The sequence below is a fragment of the Pipistrellus kuhlii genome, unplaced genomic scaffold (assembly GCF_014108245.1).
Source record: "Pipistrellus kuhlii isolate mPipKuh1 unplaced genomic scaffold, mPipKuh1.p scaffold_m20_p_8, whole genome shotgun sequence".
NCBI lineage: Eukaryota > Metazoa > Chordata > Mammalia > Chiroptera > Vespertilionidae > Pipistrellus > Pipistrellus kuhlii.
The window spans coordinates 51,762,519-51,782,872 of NW_023425584.1; the positions used below are offsets into that span (position 1 = coordinate 51,762,519).

General features: G+C 36.5%; 1 protein-coding gene across 5 annotated transcripts in view; it reads left to right on the top strand.

Annotated features, from left to right (window-relative positions):
• ARFIP1 (ADP ribosylation factor interacting protein 1) overlaps positions 1-11,795 on the top strand; it is an 81,740-nt gene extending 69,945 nt beyond the window's left edge. For all 5 annotated transcript variants that reach the window (XM_036423678.2, XM_036423677.2, XM_036423676.2 and 2 more), the window contains one exon: positions 9,910-11,795. In XM_036423678.2, the coding sequence (XP_036279571.1) occupies positions 9,910-10,065 (156 nt within the window). In that variant the 3' untranslated portion in view covers positions 10,066-11,795. The remainder of the gene's footprint in view (positions 1-9,909) is intronic.
• Positions 11,796-20,354: the final 8,559 nt, after the last annotated feature.

Below are 20,354 nucleotides of genomic sequence, written 5' to 3' on the forward strand. Positions count from 1 at the left end.
CTATCCTTTGAGTAATGTGTATATGGAGGAAGCTCACACTATGCTGTGAATGCCTGCTAGTCTATTTTTTCCCACTGGATGTAAGCTCCATGGATGCATCTGTAGAGCATTCCCTTACAGTAAATGAATTGATAGACACTGTCCTTTGAGTAATGTATATATGGAGGAAGCTCTCTAAAAGTATTTTATATAACATCTATATATGTCTAGCTAATCTGTGATCTAGATAATCATATACTAGTGTACAGATGACAACGCTGAGGTTCAGAGAGGTTAAGTAACTTGCCCAAAATCTCACAGCCAAACCAAATCTAGATTGATTTGACTCCACAGCCCTACTTTTAGTTAAGTGAAATGAAGCTATAATGCTGCTCCATGGAAGGTTCTTAAAATAAAAGAGGAAGAAGATGGGAGATAACAGAAGCCATATTGGTCACCTATACTTGCATCTCCTAGAAAGAAGGGAGGAAAGGGAAGGAGCTAACCCTGTAGACTAGGGGTGTCGAACTCAATCAGAGAAGGGGCCAAAATCTAAAATCCAGCCTAAATCGTGGGCCGAATGGTTTACTGAACAGTCATAAACTGTCATTGTGATGGAAACGCAGCGGAGTGCAGTGATGACAGCGCGGTGCGGGCCACATTGCAAGGCCTGGCGGGACGGATTTGGCCCGCGGGCCTTGTGCTTGACACATGTGCTGTAGACCATAGGACAGAAGGCAATAGAAAGTTGTGCTAAGGCAGAAGAAACCTGTTCATTGAGGATTTTACTATATCTTTGGATAAAGCTTTATAAGACATTACTATAGTTGTGTGACTTAGTGTTACTGGAGTTTACAGATTATGTTTCATCAGTTACCTTTTCAAAAGAGAACTGCCCTTCTTTCCCTTGTAGGATGCTTTTTTTTAACCTGCTTGTCAGTGATTTGTTGAAACCTGTCCCATTGAGTCTGAAAAGTAAAATATGTTCTCCCACCTCCACTTGTAGTTCATATTTGTCTTTCTTCCCTCACTCCCTTCCCAGTGCCCACACCCTTATTTTTGATAGAGTCTCTTTCTCAGCTGGTAGTTGCTTTGGCAGGACAGGCATTTCCAAATCTATTGCAAAGTAATAAAATCACAAACCCAATAAAAAGCCAAGACAGCTATACTTCCCTGCTTGCTACTCTGCTGGTCTCTTACTGAAAAAAAGATTAGTGATGGCAGAGAAAGCAAATAATTACACATTTTTAGATAGTTGGGCGTAAATTAGAGGTTGGAGACATCTTACTAAAGAATGACTTTGTTCCAGCTTTCCTCACAGCTGTTACCTCAATATTATAGTACATGTGATATAAACCCTTATTTAATCAAACTATTTGGAAAGCCAACAACTTGAAGAACTTAATTGTAAATACAACATAACTTTTAACTGGAATTTGCCTCTTTTTTTCAATTACTTCAAAATATAATTATTATAAATTTATGTATTATAAATTTGATTTGTAAATAAAAGTTCATTTTTATGGTTTTGATGCCTACAAAGTAATAATTCTCTTCAGGTTTTTCAGTCAGTAACTTTGTAAATAGTATTTATTTTCTATTGATACATGCTGCGTGGGCAGGAGAAAGTTTTCAGTGTAATCTACTTGGCAGATCTACTTGTAATCTACTTGTAATCTGTTTTGCCCTTTAACAATTAAAGTATTGTATAATATTTTAGGTCATTCACCCAGATGTTGCTATAGTGGTTTTGCTTATGTCTGATCTGGTTGCTCATTGTTTGGCAGATCTCTATGAAAGTTCTTTGTAATTGAGTTCACAATGATTTAGTGTATTTCTAAATTACTGTAATTGTTTCTGATGTTAGGTTTTGAAAATTTGTCAAATTTGTCATCATCCTGTTTCTGCCTGGAATTGTTATTTCTATCTTCTTTTGCTCCAATTTGAAATTTCTGCTTTTCTGTTGTATTTTATTTATCCTATAACCACTTTAAATCTTTCCTAACATACATCAATAAATAGTTCATTATAGATTTTTTCCTGCTCTATAATTCTGAAAAGATCATATGGAAGTTTAATATGGCATCTATAATAATAAAAGCATAACATGCTAATTAGACCAGACAGGCAGGGGCAGGGTGATGGGCATGGCGCTTTCCCCTGATTGAAGCTTCCACCCGCTCCCTGTGGCTCCATCAGTAGGACATCCCCTGAGGGCTCCCAGACTGAGAGGGGGATGCCGAGCTAAGGGACCCCCCCCCCCCAGCACAAATTTTCATGCACCAGGCCTCTAGTTAATCTTCATAATGTTAGAAAGAAGTCACTTTTATTTCTTTCATCTGCTCCAAACCTTGTGTGAGATCCTTGGCCTGAGGATGTTTAAATGCAACTTCAGGGCCAGAGACAAAATTAGGAAGGTTAAAATATGTCTTTTCTACTTTCCTACTCTTCTTTTAAGTGTTCTGGCCTATCTTTTTTTATTTATTTCCAACTTGTGTATTGCCTTAGGAATAGAGGCAGGTAAGAAGAGGTGAAAGAACACAAGCCAGTCTTGGAATAGACATTCCTGAGTTTCCCAAATGCCAGCCCATCTGCTTCCTTGCTCTCTAACCTTAGGCAAGTTACTTAACCTTCTGAATCTGCTTTTTTTTAACCATAAATGGAGAGAATAAAAGACTGGACAAAATAGATATAAGGGTAACATACTCTCTGTCACGTACAAAGTGCCTCACAAAAGTTAGTGTCCCCCACCATATCAAACAATAGTCTATCAAAATACTTGACTGTTTTTTTGATTCTCTTTGCTCATCAATTCTCATAATCTTATAGTATAAATATAGAAGTAAACTTTAAAAGTGTAATGACCCTAAAATATTTCCTCAAAGATTTCGGCTTTTTGTCCCTTCTCCCAAAAGTAGGTTTGACCTTCCCCCTCCTCACTATAAGCTAGTTCTGTTTGAGAAACAGAATCTTTTCTAGATTGACCTTTATAAGACCATACAGCCTAGTAAAGAAAACATGATAAACAAGAAAATCACTTAAAATAATACTTTTAAGTCTTGTTAAAACAGCTTATATATAGTGACAACAGCACAGTCATTATCATGATTGTAAAATTGTTATCTTTAAAATTGTATGCTAACTGCATACAATAACTCTGATATTATTTAATTCTTCCCTTTATTTGATAATGATTTTTATTTGTTTAATAACCAAAACATTCTGAGGATCACTTATAGCATATCAGTCTGAATTGCATTAAAGACATTATGTGAATATGTGTCATAATGTAAATTAATTCATCAAAGATAGCTAGAAAATACTTTTAATTGATTTCATTTAGAAAGTATGTTCACGTTGAAATTTGGTTTATTAGTTTATTTTAATTTCCCTTTATTTTTTATTTAGTAGTGGTTGATTGGATAAAATAATCAATACCATTCTTATTTAATTTGTATCTGATTTTGAAGACATACTGCCAAAACTAAAACTTATACTAGGATAACACATAATCATGCTAATAGGAAAAGGAGATAAGTAATTTGTTTTGGTATAAAATAGCTTCTAAGAGTGACAATGAAATTTTATGCTTTCTTTCCATAATTATCACTGAAAAGCTGCAAAGCCCCGAAGGCTCCCTTATTCAGGGAGCTGCTCTGAAGTGTATGTATACTTCTAAAGGTTCTCCACATCAACCTTCTCACAGTTACTGGGGGAATGTTTTTGGAAAAACAGGTATTATATCATTTTGTTGTGAAAACTAGAAGTCAGTCCAAAAAGCACCCTTTTTCCTTTGTTTCCCATGAATTAAGTTTCATTGGGGGGTGGGGGTGCGGGGGGCATTTTAAACACAGTTAATGCACCCCACTTGAGGCTTTGTTAATAAATACATCCTCGGCTACACAAAGAAGTGTTTCTCCAGGTTAGATTTGTCAGCTACTCCAGGGATTGGGGAACCTGCCTTGTGTTGACATTTGTAGGGTTAGCTAAAGATTGTCTCCCTAACTTTCTAGACTATTTGAACAGCTCTCTGGAAATCCATCCAGTACATGAACCAAATCATGTACTCCACTTTTATTGTCTTCTCTAATTCTAGGACATGGGGATTAAAATTAAAGGCAAAAGTATTTTGTGACCCAAAGAGCAATAAAGTAATTGGGTAGACTCTATTTCTGAACATTTGAATTCCACATTAAATGTACAGAGGCTCCTGAGTTAGTTGCTCTATAATTCCAAGAGCCAAGGACCAACCAAAATCAGAAAACAGGAAAGGCCCAGATAATAGTAGAGCAAGGTCAAAAATTACTTTGTGATGCAGGTAGGCTACTAATGTGATACCCCTAAACAGGGAAGAGAGTTAATTAATGGGGTGATTCATAAACTGATACATAAACTCAGAGTTGAATTTAATATATCTCTAAAAGAAGAGCTAGTTTCTGTCCTTGAAAATAAATAGGAATACTGTAATGTTCTTATTTTGAATTTCCAGATATAGGAAAACCTCTATTTAAAAAGCAATTACTTTTCTCAGAAAATGTTAGTAGAAAGGAACCATAAAATTTTTAATTCAGTTTCTTCATTATGCAAGTGAGAAGAGAGTTCACATAATAAACTTGGGGGCAAATGGGAATGGAGCCCCATTTTCCCAGATATTTTATTCTCCTTTAGCTGCCTTAACTTTCTTCTTCAGCTAACAAGAATCTCTGTAGACAAAGATTTCCCTGTTTAGGGGTATCACATTAGTAGCCTACCTGCATCACAAAGAAAAGGTTTATTTAACTAATGGACAGAGGAAAGTACAAGCTAATAAATGGTTTTTTCTGTAATAAATTTGCTTTGTTCCTGATCTAGAAAATGTCATTATAGAGAAGGAAATTTTAAGTGTGGTTTGCAAAAATTCAAGGTGCATCACATCAGTTACATGAGAATTTTAACATTGTAGTTTAGGGGCAGAAATGAGTTTTCTTGTATTCCCTGAGGTTCATTACTTAAGACACTACAAGAAAAGGTGAATGTCTTGATGGTAAATAGAATTGATTTATGGCAATAGAAAGAATTAGAATCTGGAAAGATTATATGAAACCTTTAAATTTAGTTTCACTTTTAGATCTGTTAACTCATTTATAGTCTATTTTTGATCCTCTATCTGAAATGAGTCATAAAGTTTCATTATTTTCCTGTGTGTTTTTTCCTTTATCTTTGTTTTTTTAATCCTCACCCGAGAATTGATTTTTAGAGACAGAGGAAAGGAAAGACAGAGAGAGAAAAAAAAAAATCAATGTGGCCGAAACCGGTTTGGCTCAGTGGATAGAGCGTCGGACTGCGGACTGAAAGGTCCCAGGTTCGATTCCGGTCAAGGGCATATACCTTGGTTGCTGGCACATCCCAGAAGGGGGTGTGCAGGAGGCAGCTGATCGATGATTCTCTCTCATTGATGATGTTTCTAACTCTATCCCTCTCTCTCCCTCTCTGTAAAATATCAATAAAATATATTTAAAAACAAACAAACAAAAAACATCAATGTGAAAGAGAAACAGAACATTTGCCTACCTTACTCACCCCACTAGGGATCCAACCCACAACCTACGTATATGCCCTGACTGGAAATTAAGTCTGCAACCTTTTGGTACTCAGAAAGACACTTGAACCAACTGAGCCACCTAGTCAGGGTCTTAGTATTTTTTAAAAATAACATATGCTAGGCATACAAAATAATAAATGTAATGCATATTTAAATTTAAAGCATAATAATATAATAAACATCTGTGACCCCACCTTTCAACCCAAGAACTAGAACATTACCAATAATGTTATATCTTCCTATTCCTTCCCTAACCTATTCCCTTAATCCTCTGCTGCATACCTTATATTTTTTTCATTCTACAGTTACAGGACATTTGTATTGTTTCTGTGCCTGCTATGACTATTCCTGCCTTGCCTCATATGGCATTGTGAGTGTTCAGCTTTCTAAATTAAAGCCAAATTGTTTTCTCATATGGATGTACTAATTTACATTCCACCAATAATGTACTCAGTTCCCTTTGAGCCACAGTCACTCGAAAATGAATAAAATGGTATTCATTTGTGTGTTCTTCATTTTTATTTCCCTCATTATTTATTGACCACATACTATATTTCTTCCAGTATAAAATACCAATTCATGCCTTTGTCCATATTTCTGTTGGGTTGTTTGGGGTTGTTTTTTTGTTTTGTTTTTTAATTGATTTGTAGGAGTTCTTCATGTATTTTTGTACTAATCCTTTTTTTGTTTATGTGTTATATATATCTTATACCATTTATGACTTGAGATTTTACCCTCTTTACAATGGTGATTGACAAACAAGGCCTTAAACTAGTTTAAGTTATCAGTCTTCTATTTACTAGCGCCTTTTACATCCTATTTAAGAAATCTTTTCAAAACCAAGGTTGTAAAATTTTTCTAAAAGTTTTAGGGTTTTTTTTTTTGTTTGTTTGTTTTTCAAAATTCCAAATCCACCTAGAGCTGGTTTATTTATATTATGTGAATTAGGAATCCAGTTTTCTCTCCAGGTAGTGAGTGACTAACCATTGTCTCCCCCACCCCCCATCCCTACCCTCCCAACACACACAGATCTTTTCCCCATTTTATTGTTCATTGTTTTATTTAATTGTAAGAATTCCTTATATATTGTACTATCAGATTCTTTGTCTTATACATATCAATATTTTGCAAATATTGTCTCCCAATATGTGGCTTGCCTTTTTATTTTTATAAATGTCTTTTGAAGAGAAAAATATTTTAATTTTGATGAAGTCCAATTTAATGTCTTTCTTTCATAATTTATGCTTTGTGTGTACTATTTTAAAATCTTTGCCAAACCCAAGATCATTAAGATTTTCTCCTTTGTGTTTTTCTAGAAGTTTTATAGGTTTTTAGCTTTTTTGTTGTTGTTAATCCTCACCTGAGGGTACTATTCCATTGATTCTTAGAGAGAGTGGAAGGAAGTTGGGGAGGGATACATAGAGAAAGAGAAATATCAATATGAGAGAGACACATTGATTAGTTGCCTCCTGCACATCCCTGACCTGGGCTGAGGATTGAGCCTGCAATTAAGATACAGTGCCCTTGACTGAAATTGAACCCAGGACCCTTCAGTCCATGAGCCAATGCCCTATCCACTGAGCCAGACCAGCTAGGACTGGGTTTTAGCTTTGATTAAAAAATACCTTGAAATATTTTAATTTCCCTACAGGAAATCCATTTCTATCTAAATTCTGGAGATGTAGTGAAGTGTAAAGGTCAAGGTTCACTTTTCATGACTCAGTCCTTGGATCTCTTTTTGTCTATACGCTTTCTTGATGAGCTTATTTAGTCACATGGGTTTGCTTATCATCTGTACATTGAAGTACTATATTGACTTCCAATTCACATTTCCATCCTGGATTGCTATCCTGAACTCTAATTCAGTTTCAAAAATACAGCTGCCTAGTCAGCATTTCCCTGGGTGTTCCCTGGAAGACATCTGAAACTGAGCTCTTCATATCCACCTTTCCCTCCTCCAAATCTGGCCTTTTTTATTGTGCTGAGGTGAACTGATCGATTTCTGTCTTTGAAAAGGAAAGAACTTGGTATTTCTTTTTTCATACAACACTTCTCACGCGCTCAGGACACCAGATGAGTGGGTTTCCCCCCACGCTGACTGATTCTCCGGATGCCGGCCGAGTGTCCTACAATTCAATTCAGTTCTGACACTGTGGACTCTACCACCATCACCACCTTCAGACACCAATTGAATTCCACTTGTTCTCACTTGTTCTTCTGATGGACTGGCTATAAATCAAAGGTTCCCACAATCCCTCCTCGGATTCAGTCACTTGCTAGAGTGGCTCACAGTACTTGGGAAGATAGTTTTCCTGCTAAATTCCCAGTTTATTGCAAATATTAAAGGCTACAGATGAACAGCCAGATGAAGAGATACTAGTACATAAGGCAGTGTTTGGGAGGGTCTTGAGCACAGACCTGCTGTCCCCGGGCACGTGGGTGCGTTCCTCAGCCCAGAGGCTCTCCAAACCCCATACGTTAGGGGGTTTTGTGGGGCTTCATTACACGGGTCTATTGATTAAGGCATTGTCCCTTGGTAATTATCATAGTTCAGCCTGTAGCCCCTCTCACCATACCCCACCTGATGATAATGAGATGTTTGGAAAGTCCCTAGAGAACCACGGGATGAGGTTTGGTTGCCACCAATCTCATTAGCATCAAGTGGGGTACGGTTGAAAGGGCTCATGATGAACAACCAAAAAATTACTCCTTTTAGCTCTGGAGTTGTTTCAGATGTACACCAAGAGATCAAGTATTATAACAAAAGATGTTCCCATCCTCTCATCATTTAAGAAATTACAAAGGTTTTAGGAGCTATATTCCCAGAGTGAAGATCAATTCTATTTTCCTTATTATAAACCACAGTATTACAATCTTACAAATTCCAAATCAGTGGGCTCTAAATAAATGAAATTTTGTTTCACTAAGAAAAGTCATTGTTGTTTGAAGATTTGACTGTCAAATAGGTAACCTTGGATTTCACTGAAATTGAATGAGTACTATTCTGTGTCAGACAGTGTGCTGGGTAGTATCCCATTTCGTTTAACCCTTACAACAGCACAACAGATTGAGCTGGTAATGGCATCCCTGATAAACGGATAAAGACCTTGGCCAATGAAGTTAGAAGTAACCTGTGCCTGGTGTCACAAAGACACCAGAAAGTGGTACAGCTAAGATTGGCACACACTCCCCTCTCCAATGGGCTTTCATCCCCCCAGGAGGGCAAGCCCTTGCTTCTCAGGCCTCATTTTCTAATGTTACATGGCCAAGCTTTTTATTTGTTTCAAAAAAACTAACTAACTAAATTTGGAGACCTTATGGGTTCTGCTATGTAGTTCATGAACTGAGCAGCATCCCATCTAGCAACTACGAGGCCATTCAGTTGGGATGTACAGAATGGAAGGATTTTTGTAGGCAGGGTTTGGGACTGGTAAATTAAGAGTAAATTATCTCTGGCAAGGACACTTACCTTTAGGGAATGGGAGGGGTCTTATCAGGCAGAACACCTTGCTAGTGTGGATCAGGAAATTCCAGGCTGATTGGTTTAAAATCCCATCCTGGGAGAGGCTGAAACTGCTGGTAGGTGAGGTTTTGCATCTAGCATAAGGGACAGCCATCTTGGGCCTGTGGTTTTTCTTTTTAATACATTGTATAACAGAACCCAGGGGTGTGAATTTTGAGAGGAATGATTCTCTGGGGCCATTGTAATAATCCACTGTAATAGGATGCTTCACTCATCTCCTAAATTTCCATCCAGAAACCTGCTTTTCCTGTGATTGTCCTGTTTCCTTAATAAGTGTCCCTAAGTTGAGGTTCACCATCCTCTGATGTCTATACTTGGTATTGAGTGTATGTCACATAGTAATTTGTATATAATTTTTCCTCTTCAGTATTTGATTTTTTAACATCCTTAGTTTGAGAGGGTATTTAATGGTATTTTTTAATTAATGCCCCCAACAATGTTTGAAAATGGCTAACAGAGTACAGGCATGTCTTGAGGATAACGCAGGTTCAGTTACACTCCACTGCAATAAAGCAGGTTGTAATCTTTTTGCTGGTGGAGGGTCTTGCTTTCAGTTTGTAAAATACATATCAACTGTAAAGTGCAATAAAGCTCCCCATAATAAAACAAGGTATTCCTGAACATATTTAGCTTCTTAAACTGGTCTGTCCCCTGTAGGGAAATTAAAAGCCATCAAAGGCTCAGAATCTGCCAGACATTGTACAGTAGATATATGTGAACTACTTTGCATTATTAAAACAGCTTTTCCTGAGGAGAGAGAGATTATGTGAGACAGTTCATTGTCATTGGTGTTAATGCGTGGTCTTGTACTCTGCCCTGTTCACAGGTGAAAGTATTGCACAACCAGCTGGTCCTTTTCCACAATGCCATCGCCGCCTACTTTGCTGGGAACCAGAAGCAGCTTGAACAGACCCTTAAACAGTTCCACATCAAGTTGAAAACGCCTGGAGTGGATGCCCCATCTTGGCTTGAAGAACAGTAAAATCACTCCTGGAAACAAAAACAAACAAACAAAGGAAAGTCACATGGTTCTATTTCTAAACAAACCTAATAAGAATGAAGCACAGTTGGGAGAAGAGAGACAGGGTGATAACCATTGTAAGATTCTCACACAAACAGCTTTAATTTTTCCCCTTTTTATACTTTAACAATTGAACTGTTAAATTTGATGGGAAGATGGACAGTTTTGGCGAAAATGTAATTTCTATAATCTGAACACAATAATTTTTCTTTTTGAGAAGTCCTTTTGTATTGTAAGGATTGATGGCTATTTCTGTAGTTTGAAAACATCTAATATAGATTTGCACTGACCAGATCAAAATTCAAGGGTTTTTGTCCTGGGGATGAGGGCCAGTTGTAACTTTTCCAAAGGGAGATTTACTTGATTTGTATCAGCATCAGATATTTTATATATGAATATATTAAACATCTTTAAGAGATTCATTTTCATGTATTGTCTTAAAGAAAGAAGAGACTATTTTGCAGAGTAAAATTATTTGGTATTCCTACCGCATCCACGATAGGCTGGCAGCCGTTCTAATGAATGACTGATTAGCTTGTGGAGTTTGGGCAAATACCTTTTAAAATGAATCTGTACCATTGTACTTTTGTTTAGACTTTTTTTTTTTTTTTTTTTTTTTTTTTTTAAGACCCAGGAATCACACTAATTTCTATGAGGTTTTTGAGCTTACGAATATGCATCATCCAAAGTCAGAGGGTGGTTATGTTAGCAGTCTTTTGATTTGTAATGAAACCTGCTTAAGAAAAAAAAATTTTTTTGACAGGTGGACTTGGGAATAGAAATTCTTGATGGTTTCTAGAGTAGAAATCTGTGCTCAGAAAGCTAGTTTTTGGGTAAAATCTATTTTGACAGAAGTGAATTTCTAGACAGGTTTCATTGACTTCCATATGTAACAATACCGTTTAAGCCTTAAATCACAGATATGTGCCTTCTCAAAAACAGTAATTCTCATTCAACCAATCTACAAAATCCATAAGGAAACCCCTTTCAGATAATGTTTGACCTGTCTGTTCCTTCCTTGGAAAGGAGCGCTGTGTATAAATGTTGGGTTTCTTTGTACGCATTAAACCACATTTTGGGCTTAAGGCGAAATCAACTTTTGAATACACTATTTGGTTTTTCTTCATTCCTTTTATGGAATGGGGACACAGGGTTTTTTCATGAGTAATGGAAAGGCAGTATGGGGCAGAGTGGTGGTAAGAAGGGGGACTAGAAAGGCCAGCACTAGTTTAGTTGCTCAGCACTGTTGGTTTTGTGTTCATGTGGTTGGCCTGTCCACTGTGTGGTTCAATCAGTAATGTAATCCTTTTTCAGTGTAAGTTTTCTTGATTTTTGTCATAGACATAAATTAATATTTTGAGAGGGATTCCTTCACCTGTCCTTTTGTGTTGAAATGAAGTACTTAAAATTACTGTTATATATGAACTTGTGGACTGTAAGATTTGTTATATATGTTCAAATGCCTTTTAGCTGGCTTTTTAAATAATATGCCTGTTTTCAGTGCTTAATACAATGTAATGTGATTGTAATCATAAACCTATTTTAAATCATTCCCTCCTGTATATTTGTACTCTTGAGAGCCTTATTTTATTCTTCCAGCAGAATTACTACTTGTGATAGTTCATTTACATTCCCCAGAATGTGCCTCTGGTGTGAATTTTGTATTCTTATTAAAAGTGTTTGCTGCAGTATCTTGTTTCTCTGGCTCTTCATCGTTTAAGAAGCAACTTTTGGAAATTCTGAGGACATATTATTAGGTGTTTCCGTAATTGTTTTAGCTCAGTAAGTTATTTTTCCCCCCTCAATTGAAATCTCTTTAGGGAGAACATACCCACTCTTACCACATTTTAATAACAATTATAGTAGCTAAAGAATTAAATAGTTTCATGGGTTGATGATTTTTCAGAATAAACTAAAGAATTAATGATTCAGAGACATGGGTACATGTGCAAAAGAAAAAGTAAGTAACATAGCCTCTTTGTTAAGTAATTTGTATTCATTGTAGAAAAAATAGAAATTAATTTCAAAAATAAAGATAAAATAAATCACTTGCCAAGTTAGTAAGTACTGCATGAAACTACCTAACTCTCCTGAAGTTAGATGTTTTAGTTAACAATTATAAAGTTCATTTGAATACACATACATTCATCTTTGTATTTTTACCTGGTTATTCCGTTGGTTGGATGCTTAGAAGTAAAAATAAGCCCTCAAAATGTATACAAACTGTTAAGAGTATGTTATGTATTGCCAGTTGGCTTTCAAGAAAGAGTTTGCCAATTTACATCTCCAAGAGCATAAAAGGACATAATGTTTGTGATTAGCAGAACAGCACTTTACAAATGTTTTAAGTAGAAAGAGAAAAGCAGCCAGGAAGATAAGGCTGAACAGTCAAGATTTGGGGAATTCTGGGGTATGGGACAGAGAAATAGCTGGCTTTTCTCTTACTGGAATAGACATTATTCTAGAAAAAATTGCACTTGAATAGACAACACAACAATAGCTATACAGTGTTAATGAATCCAAATTATACCTATTTTTTTTTCAAATCAGCAAAAAATATATCTTTTGGTATGCCACAGAATTTTAGTAATTAGTTTATATGTGCCGTGAGATGGAAAAGGTTGAAAAATCGCTGCCATGTAATGAAATAGAAGGTTTCTTAGAGATTATCTGATTAACATCCTTTTTTGCAGATGAAGATATGAAGGCCTGGCAAGTGCCTCAGTTACAGACTCGATTCCTTAGCCCTGGTTGGGGCTCATGCGGGAGGCAAGCAATCCATATGTCTCTCTCACATCAATGTTTCTCTTTCTTTTTCTCTCCCCATCCCTTCCACTCTATAAAAATCAAAGGAAAATATCCTCAGCAGAGGATTAACAGGAGGGAAAAAAAACAGTTACTTCTAAATTTAAATACAATGTATATTCCGTGTCTTCTAAGTTGAAAAAATAAATAAAAAATCCATTCACCCCAAAATGGAATAATAGTATTAGCTACATTTCAAAGTATTCATGTAGCAAAGTGTTCATCCTTTCAATCCACTCACCTTAAATTAGAGTATTCTGAAAAAGAAATCACATGAAGGGTGAAAAAGATGAAGGGGTTAAGTAAAAAAAATAAAAGCTCATAGACACAGGCTACAGCATGGTGATTACCAGAGGGAAAAAAGGTTAGGAGGAGGTAGAAGAGAATCCTATTTAATAAAAGCATAATATGCTAATTAGACCAGATGTCCTTTTGGATGACACCGGGGCTGTGAGGGCTGAGGCAGAGGCAGCTGCTGCTGTGGTGGGGTGCATCGGGCCTCTAGTAAAGAATAAAGGCTAAATTGTGACCGAAGGAGTTGGACTCAATATGCAATATAGAGATGATGTATTATAGAACTGTACACCTGCAGCTTATGTAATTTCATTATCCAATGTTACCATAATAACTAATAATTTTTTAAACAAAATTAATCTTCATAATCCATGGACATAGGATATATTTTCATTTATTTCTCTATTCATTTCAATGTCTTATTTTTTTGTATATTATTTTTTATAGATCATTATGTTGCTTAAATTTATTTTCAAGTTTTTATATCATGAATGGAACTGATTTTATATATTTTTTTAATATATTTTATTGATTTTTTTACAGAGAGGAAGGAGGAGGGATAGAGAGCTAGAAACGTCGATGAGAGAGAAACATCGACCAGCTGCCTCTTGCACACCCCCTACCGGGGATGTGCCCACAACCAACGTACATGCCCTTGACCGGAATCGAACCTGGGACCTTTCAGTCCGCAGACCGATGCTCTACACTGCTCAAACCGGCTTCGGCTGATTTTATATTTTTATCTGATAGTTTTAAGCATGCAAATACACAACTGATTTGGTTTCTTGATTTTGTATCCTACAACTTTATTGAATTTTTTTATTCATTCTAATAGTGTTTGTTGGAGTCTTTGTGATTTTTTACATATAAGATTATTTCATCTGCAAAGAGATCATTTAACTTATTCCTTTCTAATTTTCATGCCTTTTTTTTCTTTTTCTTTTTTTTTTCTTGCCTGATTGCTCTCACTAGGACTTCAGGATGATGTTGAATAGGAATATGAGAGTGGTTACCCTGGTCTTGATCCCGACCTTAGAAGAACAGCTTTCAAATTTTCTCCATTGAGCATGGGCTTTGGGCTTTCATGTATGACATTTATTATGTTGAGGTATATCCTTTCCACAATTTGTTGAGAGTTTTATCATGAAAGGATATTAAATTTTGTCAAATGTCCCTTTCTCCATCTTTTATTTCCATTATTGTGATTTATTTATTGATTTGTGTGTCCTGAGCTATTCTTATATCCTCAGAATTCCATTTGATCATGGTGCATGATACTATCACTGTACTACTGAATTTTGGTTACTAATTTTAAAAAATGATGTGAACCCCAAAAGTGTTACATAAAGTAAAATTGTGTATATTGAAAGATAAAGATAAATGTCTAATCATGGGTCTGTTGATTTGAAGAATAATGTATCTATCTCAAAATGTGCCCAGGCTCCTTTAGTCTTCACTGGAGATGACTAAAGGTGTGAAAAGAGTAAATGATTATTATTGTTGTTGTTGTTATTACTTTTAGAGGAAGAGGGAAAGAGAAACATTGATCAGTTGCCTCCTGTACATACCCGACCTACAACCTTGGTGTGTGCCCTGACCAGGAATCAAACCTGTGACCTTTAGGTTTACAGAGCAATCCTTCAACCAACTGACCCACACCAGCCAGGGCAAAAGCAAATTATTTAAATTGCTAGATAATTGCAACATTTGTATATAATGTGTGCTAATTTTTGTGAAGTATTTAAAATGACTTATTTTGTAATAATATTCCTATATAGCTTTGGTCAGTCGCGCTTTTTTTTTTTTTTTTTTTTTTTTTTTTTTTTTTTTAACTTTTGGGTTGCCTGGGAGAGTTGAGACCATCTGAGAGCCTTCATCAGTAAATTTCATCAGCGAAATTTAGGCATTTAAAATCTGATTCCCTCTGTAATATTATAGATTATGATATTGGCAAAGACTATTCAGTTCTGAATAGGCTATTTTCTGATCAAAAGACCAATTATACAGCCTTGGCCAGTTTTGCTCAGTGGCAAAACTAAGGGTTCAATTCTCAGTTAAGGGCACATACCTTGGTTGAAGGTTTGGTCCCCCCTGCAGTGGGAGCCACGTGGATGCAGGAGGCAACGCAACTGAGCGCGCGCGCTTGCGCTCTCTCTCTCTCTCTTTCTCTCTCTCTCTTCCTCTCCCTCTTCTTATTCCTCTTCCTCTCGCTCCCCCCATCTCTCTTTTTTCTCCTCCCACCCTCCTTCCTTCCTTCTACTCTCACTAAAAAAAAAAAAAAAAAAAAAAAAAAAAAAAAAAAAAAAAAAAAAAATCAATGGAAAAAATACCCTCAGGAGAGAATTAAAAAAAAAAAAAAGTAGACCAGTAATTCTTGGCATTAGTTCAAAGCTTTTCCAAGGGCCACAGGTCCTTTACTATTTTTACAATATAGCAAGACCTATTAAGATAGAACGACAATACAAACAATTTTCCTCTTTTGAGGACTTTCATTAAATCCTGTTCTATGCCCCCACTTGAAGGTTTCCTGCTCAGCAGGTTTCGTGGCATCAATAGGCCTTTATAATAAATTGCCAAGTGGTCCTCATAACGTACAGCAAACTATGAACTTCAGCTTTGTTTTTGCGAAATAAAGGTCGACTCTTTGTAGTTATATAAATGGAGAACTACTTGTTATTCTGGTGTTAACTCTGATATGGAAAGAGGAGACTGTTCGTTTGAGGAAGGGAAATGAGATCCAATCTGAGAGTTGTAACTCCATTTCTGTGCCATTCATTGATTAATATACTATCAGAGCTGGGAATACCCTAACATTTTTACAAATAAAACTACAGTTTGTCTTGTTTGGGCCTAAGATAGGCTTTGTCAAAAGCACCCTCGTTCAAAGATGGTGACCTTTCTGTAACTATGGTTTATCATGAATTGTTGACGAGGAGCAAGATACCATGTTGTTGATCTTAAACAAAAGTAAGTTTCCATGACAAACTTTCATATTCCTTGCTGTGGGTACAGGTGTATGTGTTTGTATCAATATCTTGTGCACCTTGCTGGCATGGAGGCACATTAGCAAGAAAAATGTAAACCATGTTAGTCTTCATCACATTTTGGAGCCTTGATTATTGAAGTTCAACTTTAAAAAAAAAAAAAGAGCAAACTTGCCCTGGCTGGTGTGGGTTCCGTTGGTTAGTGTTATCCTGTACACCAAAAAGTCGCAGGTTTGATTCCTGTTCAGGGCACATACCTAGGTTGCTGGTTTCATTCCTAGTTGGGGCATGTGCAGGAGGCAAGCCTTTCTCGATCTCAATCTCTCTCTTCCCATCCTTTTTCCTCCCTCTCTAAAAATCTTAAAAACTCACTGTAAAGGGCTTTTTTTTACCCCAATGGGAAGTTTTAAGGGGTAGAGAAAGAGAACTATCTTTAATCTGGCTGACCTTGCTGAAAGTATTAAAATTAAGTTTTTAGAATAATGAATAAAGTCCTCAAATTATTTATAGATGTGAATTTATTTTTATTCTCCCCTAAATGATTTCTAAGTCTATATTAGGAAGCTTTTTATGAAAAACTCGAGGTGAAATGGCATGATGTCTGCAACTTCTAAACGGTTCAGCAAAAATGAACATGTTCATACACACGCAGGGAGAAGACTGGCAGAGAGGAGGAAAAGGAAGGAGAACCATGTCTTCAGTGTGGCAATACATTAGCAATTACTAAAATAGGAGGCTGGATGTGTGGGATTTCACTGTACTAGTCCCTTAACTTGTCCTTCTCTGAAAATTTTAATAATAATAATAATAATAATGCTAGGATATTTGATCCAGAAATGCAGGTAGGATCCTGTTAGGTTTCCCTATTTTTCTTTTTTTAAATAATATATTTTATTGACTTTTTACAGAGAGGAAGCGAGAGGGATAGAGAGTTAGAAACATCGATGAGCTAGCTGCCTCTTGCACCACCTCCACTGGGGATGTGCCCGCAACCAACGTACATGCCCTTGATCAGAATCGAACTCGGAACCTTTCAGTCTGCAGGCCGACGCTCTATCCACGGAGCCACACTGGTCTCAGCAGGTTTCCCTTCTTGCTCCAAGATGGCAATCCAGAGTTTTGTTCCAGCCAATGATACCACTCACTTCACTCCTGCCGATACCAGAACCGCTCCTCTTGCACAAGCATGTCAAACTCAAAGGCTAACAACAGGCCCAATAAACAAAGCATGTGCCCCGTAGGCCGCGAGTTTGACATGCTTGCTGTAGCATGTGAAAGAAATTGGTTTGTACTTGGAAACACAGAAATTCAGGAAAGTGTCAATTGAACCATTTCTGTTTTTCAGTAAAGATTACAGAAACAACAACTGAAGAAGCAGAAATAGCATAGGATATGAGACTAGTTAGAAAAAAAGTCATGTAGGAAAACATGCATTCACTAAACTGGATTTCCCCCCTCTTCTTTCCCCTCAACTTTTTAAATGGCTTTTAAAACTATAAGAGGAGTTAAGCGCAAACATAAAACATAAGTTTGTTTCAGCTCAATACCAATGGTTTCTTTTGTCTCAATTTCCCCCCTCTTCTCATAAATTAGCATATACTACTATTCTGTACTCTAAATTTCTTAAAATGTAGCTGCTTATTGCTTCATTTATAATAATTTAGACTACTTAAAATATATTTGTACATTGGTAATTTTTAATAACTGTTATTCTCAATCTAAAAAGGTATTTTATGAATTGGCCAAATGTTCCTTAATCTACACTTCTTAGTAAATTAGATTAAATCTTTCAAAAACTCCCCAAATAAATAATGGCTGTTTACATTGTTCTCAAATTCTCTAGTTCATATTCCCTCACCCTTACCTTAGGTCAGAAAAAGGAAAATCAAGTGGATTAAATTTTTCTAACTACTTTCCATAAGTAACAAAAGCAGCAGAAAACCCCAGGCCATGTTTAGAGAGTTGAGTTTTTACCATGGCAATGGTTACTATATAATCTCTGGTACTATCAAGTGACTTGACAAAAAAAAAAAAAAAAAAAAAAACTAAGTTAAATGGTCATGAGTATTTGCAGAATGACTGGTCAGCTTACCGTGTTGACTTTCATCACCTGATTCCACTACACACTCAAGAGGTTCAGATTGTCCCTGAAGTGGGTCTAACAGTTTCTTCTTGGATTAGTGTTGGCCACTGGAGAAGGCCAGACCCTTAAAAATTTTTTAAATTACAATTGACATTTAATATATTAGTTTCAGGCATACAACATAGTGGTTAGACATTTATCTAACTTATAAAGTGATTCTCCTGATAGGTCTTACACCCACCCATCTGACACCATATAAAGTTATTGCAATACTATTGACTATATTCTCTAAGCTGTACTTTATAACTCTATGATTATTTTGTAACTTCTAATTTACACTTCTTAATCCCTTCACCTTTTTCACTCATCCCCTCAAAATGCCTCCATAGGTTTGTTCTCCGTATCTATCGGTATGTTTCTGTTTTGCTTATTGGTTTCATTCCGTAGGTTCCAAATATAATTGAAATCAAGTGGTGATTGCCTTTCTCTTTCTGATTTATTTCACTTTGCATAATTCTCTCTTGGTCCATCCATGTTATCACAAATGGTAATATTGCATTCTTTTTATAGCCAAGTAATATTCCATTGTAAGTATGTACCACATCATCTTTCCATCATTCTTTTTTTGATTGGAGCATTTAATTCATTTACATTTAAATAGTTATTGATAGGTATGTAGTTATTGCCATTTTATTAATTGTTTTCTGATGTTGTTATAGTTCTCAGTTCTTTTCTCATTCTCTTGTTCTTTTATATGTTGATGACTTTCTATAATGTGTTTAGATTCCTTTCTCTTTATTTCTTGTATATCTCTTGTAATTTTTGGTTGTGGTTACTATATGCTTCATATATACCAAATTGTGTTTATAGCGGTCTATTTTAAGTTGATGGTTGCTTAATAGAGAACAGAACTTTAATTCATCACTTAGATTTCCGATAGCCTCTTAAAAAGTAGTCTATCTTTTATGTAATCTAAACTTTATTTCTCTAAAAAGACTCACTATATTTTCTTTCAAGTTTAGGTAGCATCTTCTCCCAATTAAATCAGCCACCATAAAAATAAATTATTTAGAAATTGCAAAAGAACAGCTAGAAGTCTAATGATTTTTTTTTTTTATTAGACCTTTCCTAAATTTACAAGGGAAGGGAAAGTAAAGTATGTTACAGCTTCATAGCAGGCTATGGTCCTAACTTGCCTCTTTGTCCTTTAAAAAAAAAAAATGCAGTGACATAAGAGACCGTTGTGCCGTCTTTGGGTTTTCCAGCTTTTGGAGTCACTATGTGTGCTCATCACCAGAGCAATGAAAACAAGTCTTCTTTTCCCCAAGACACAAGTAGCTTCAGTTCAAGCCCCTCCAGACTTCCTTACCAGTGACCTCCACACTGACCTTGAATTATTCTAGGAAGAACTCTGCCTGTTTAGCCCCTTTCACTCATCTTTATGTGAATTCCTGTTCACTAGCAGTGAACTGAGACCACCTAATTAAGAAAACCTTATTCATGATTCATTTAATTTCCAGTGTGCTGACTTTTCATTACTTCAGTATCTTTTGTCCTTATAGTAGCCTCTTTGGCATCTTGTCTGCCTGGTCTACGGAAGCAATTTACCCAAGCAGTGAGAGAGCCAGATGACTGACCAAGGGCGTGCTTACTTTCTGAGATCAGGAATCCACTCCTTTGGGGGAGGCTTAAAAGTAGAGGGTCTACATGCTTCGCTTCTCAGTCCTCTGGATCGAATTCCAGAAGAGAAGCTTCAATAGCAACCACTCTTCCTCCCAACGTGTGTGACAGCTGGAGGTGTTTTTCAGGCCAGCACCAGACTGCATTGCTGTGGGTTGAGCTTTGGCATGTCTTCTGAAATGCTTCACTCAACTGGCCTGTGCACGCCTACGTGTCTTCCGTTCACCAGAAATGTTATGCCGTGCGGCTGTTGTCACGTGCTCTTAGGGCCTGCTTCCAAGAGCTTGACTCTCCCCCGACAGGTTCCCTTCTGGACCACAGAAACCTCCTGAGGGCAGAAATGTCTTGACATTTCGGTAGCCCTTCCTGTGCCTTATGTATAAAGACTTTCAGTTATGTCAACG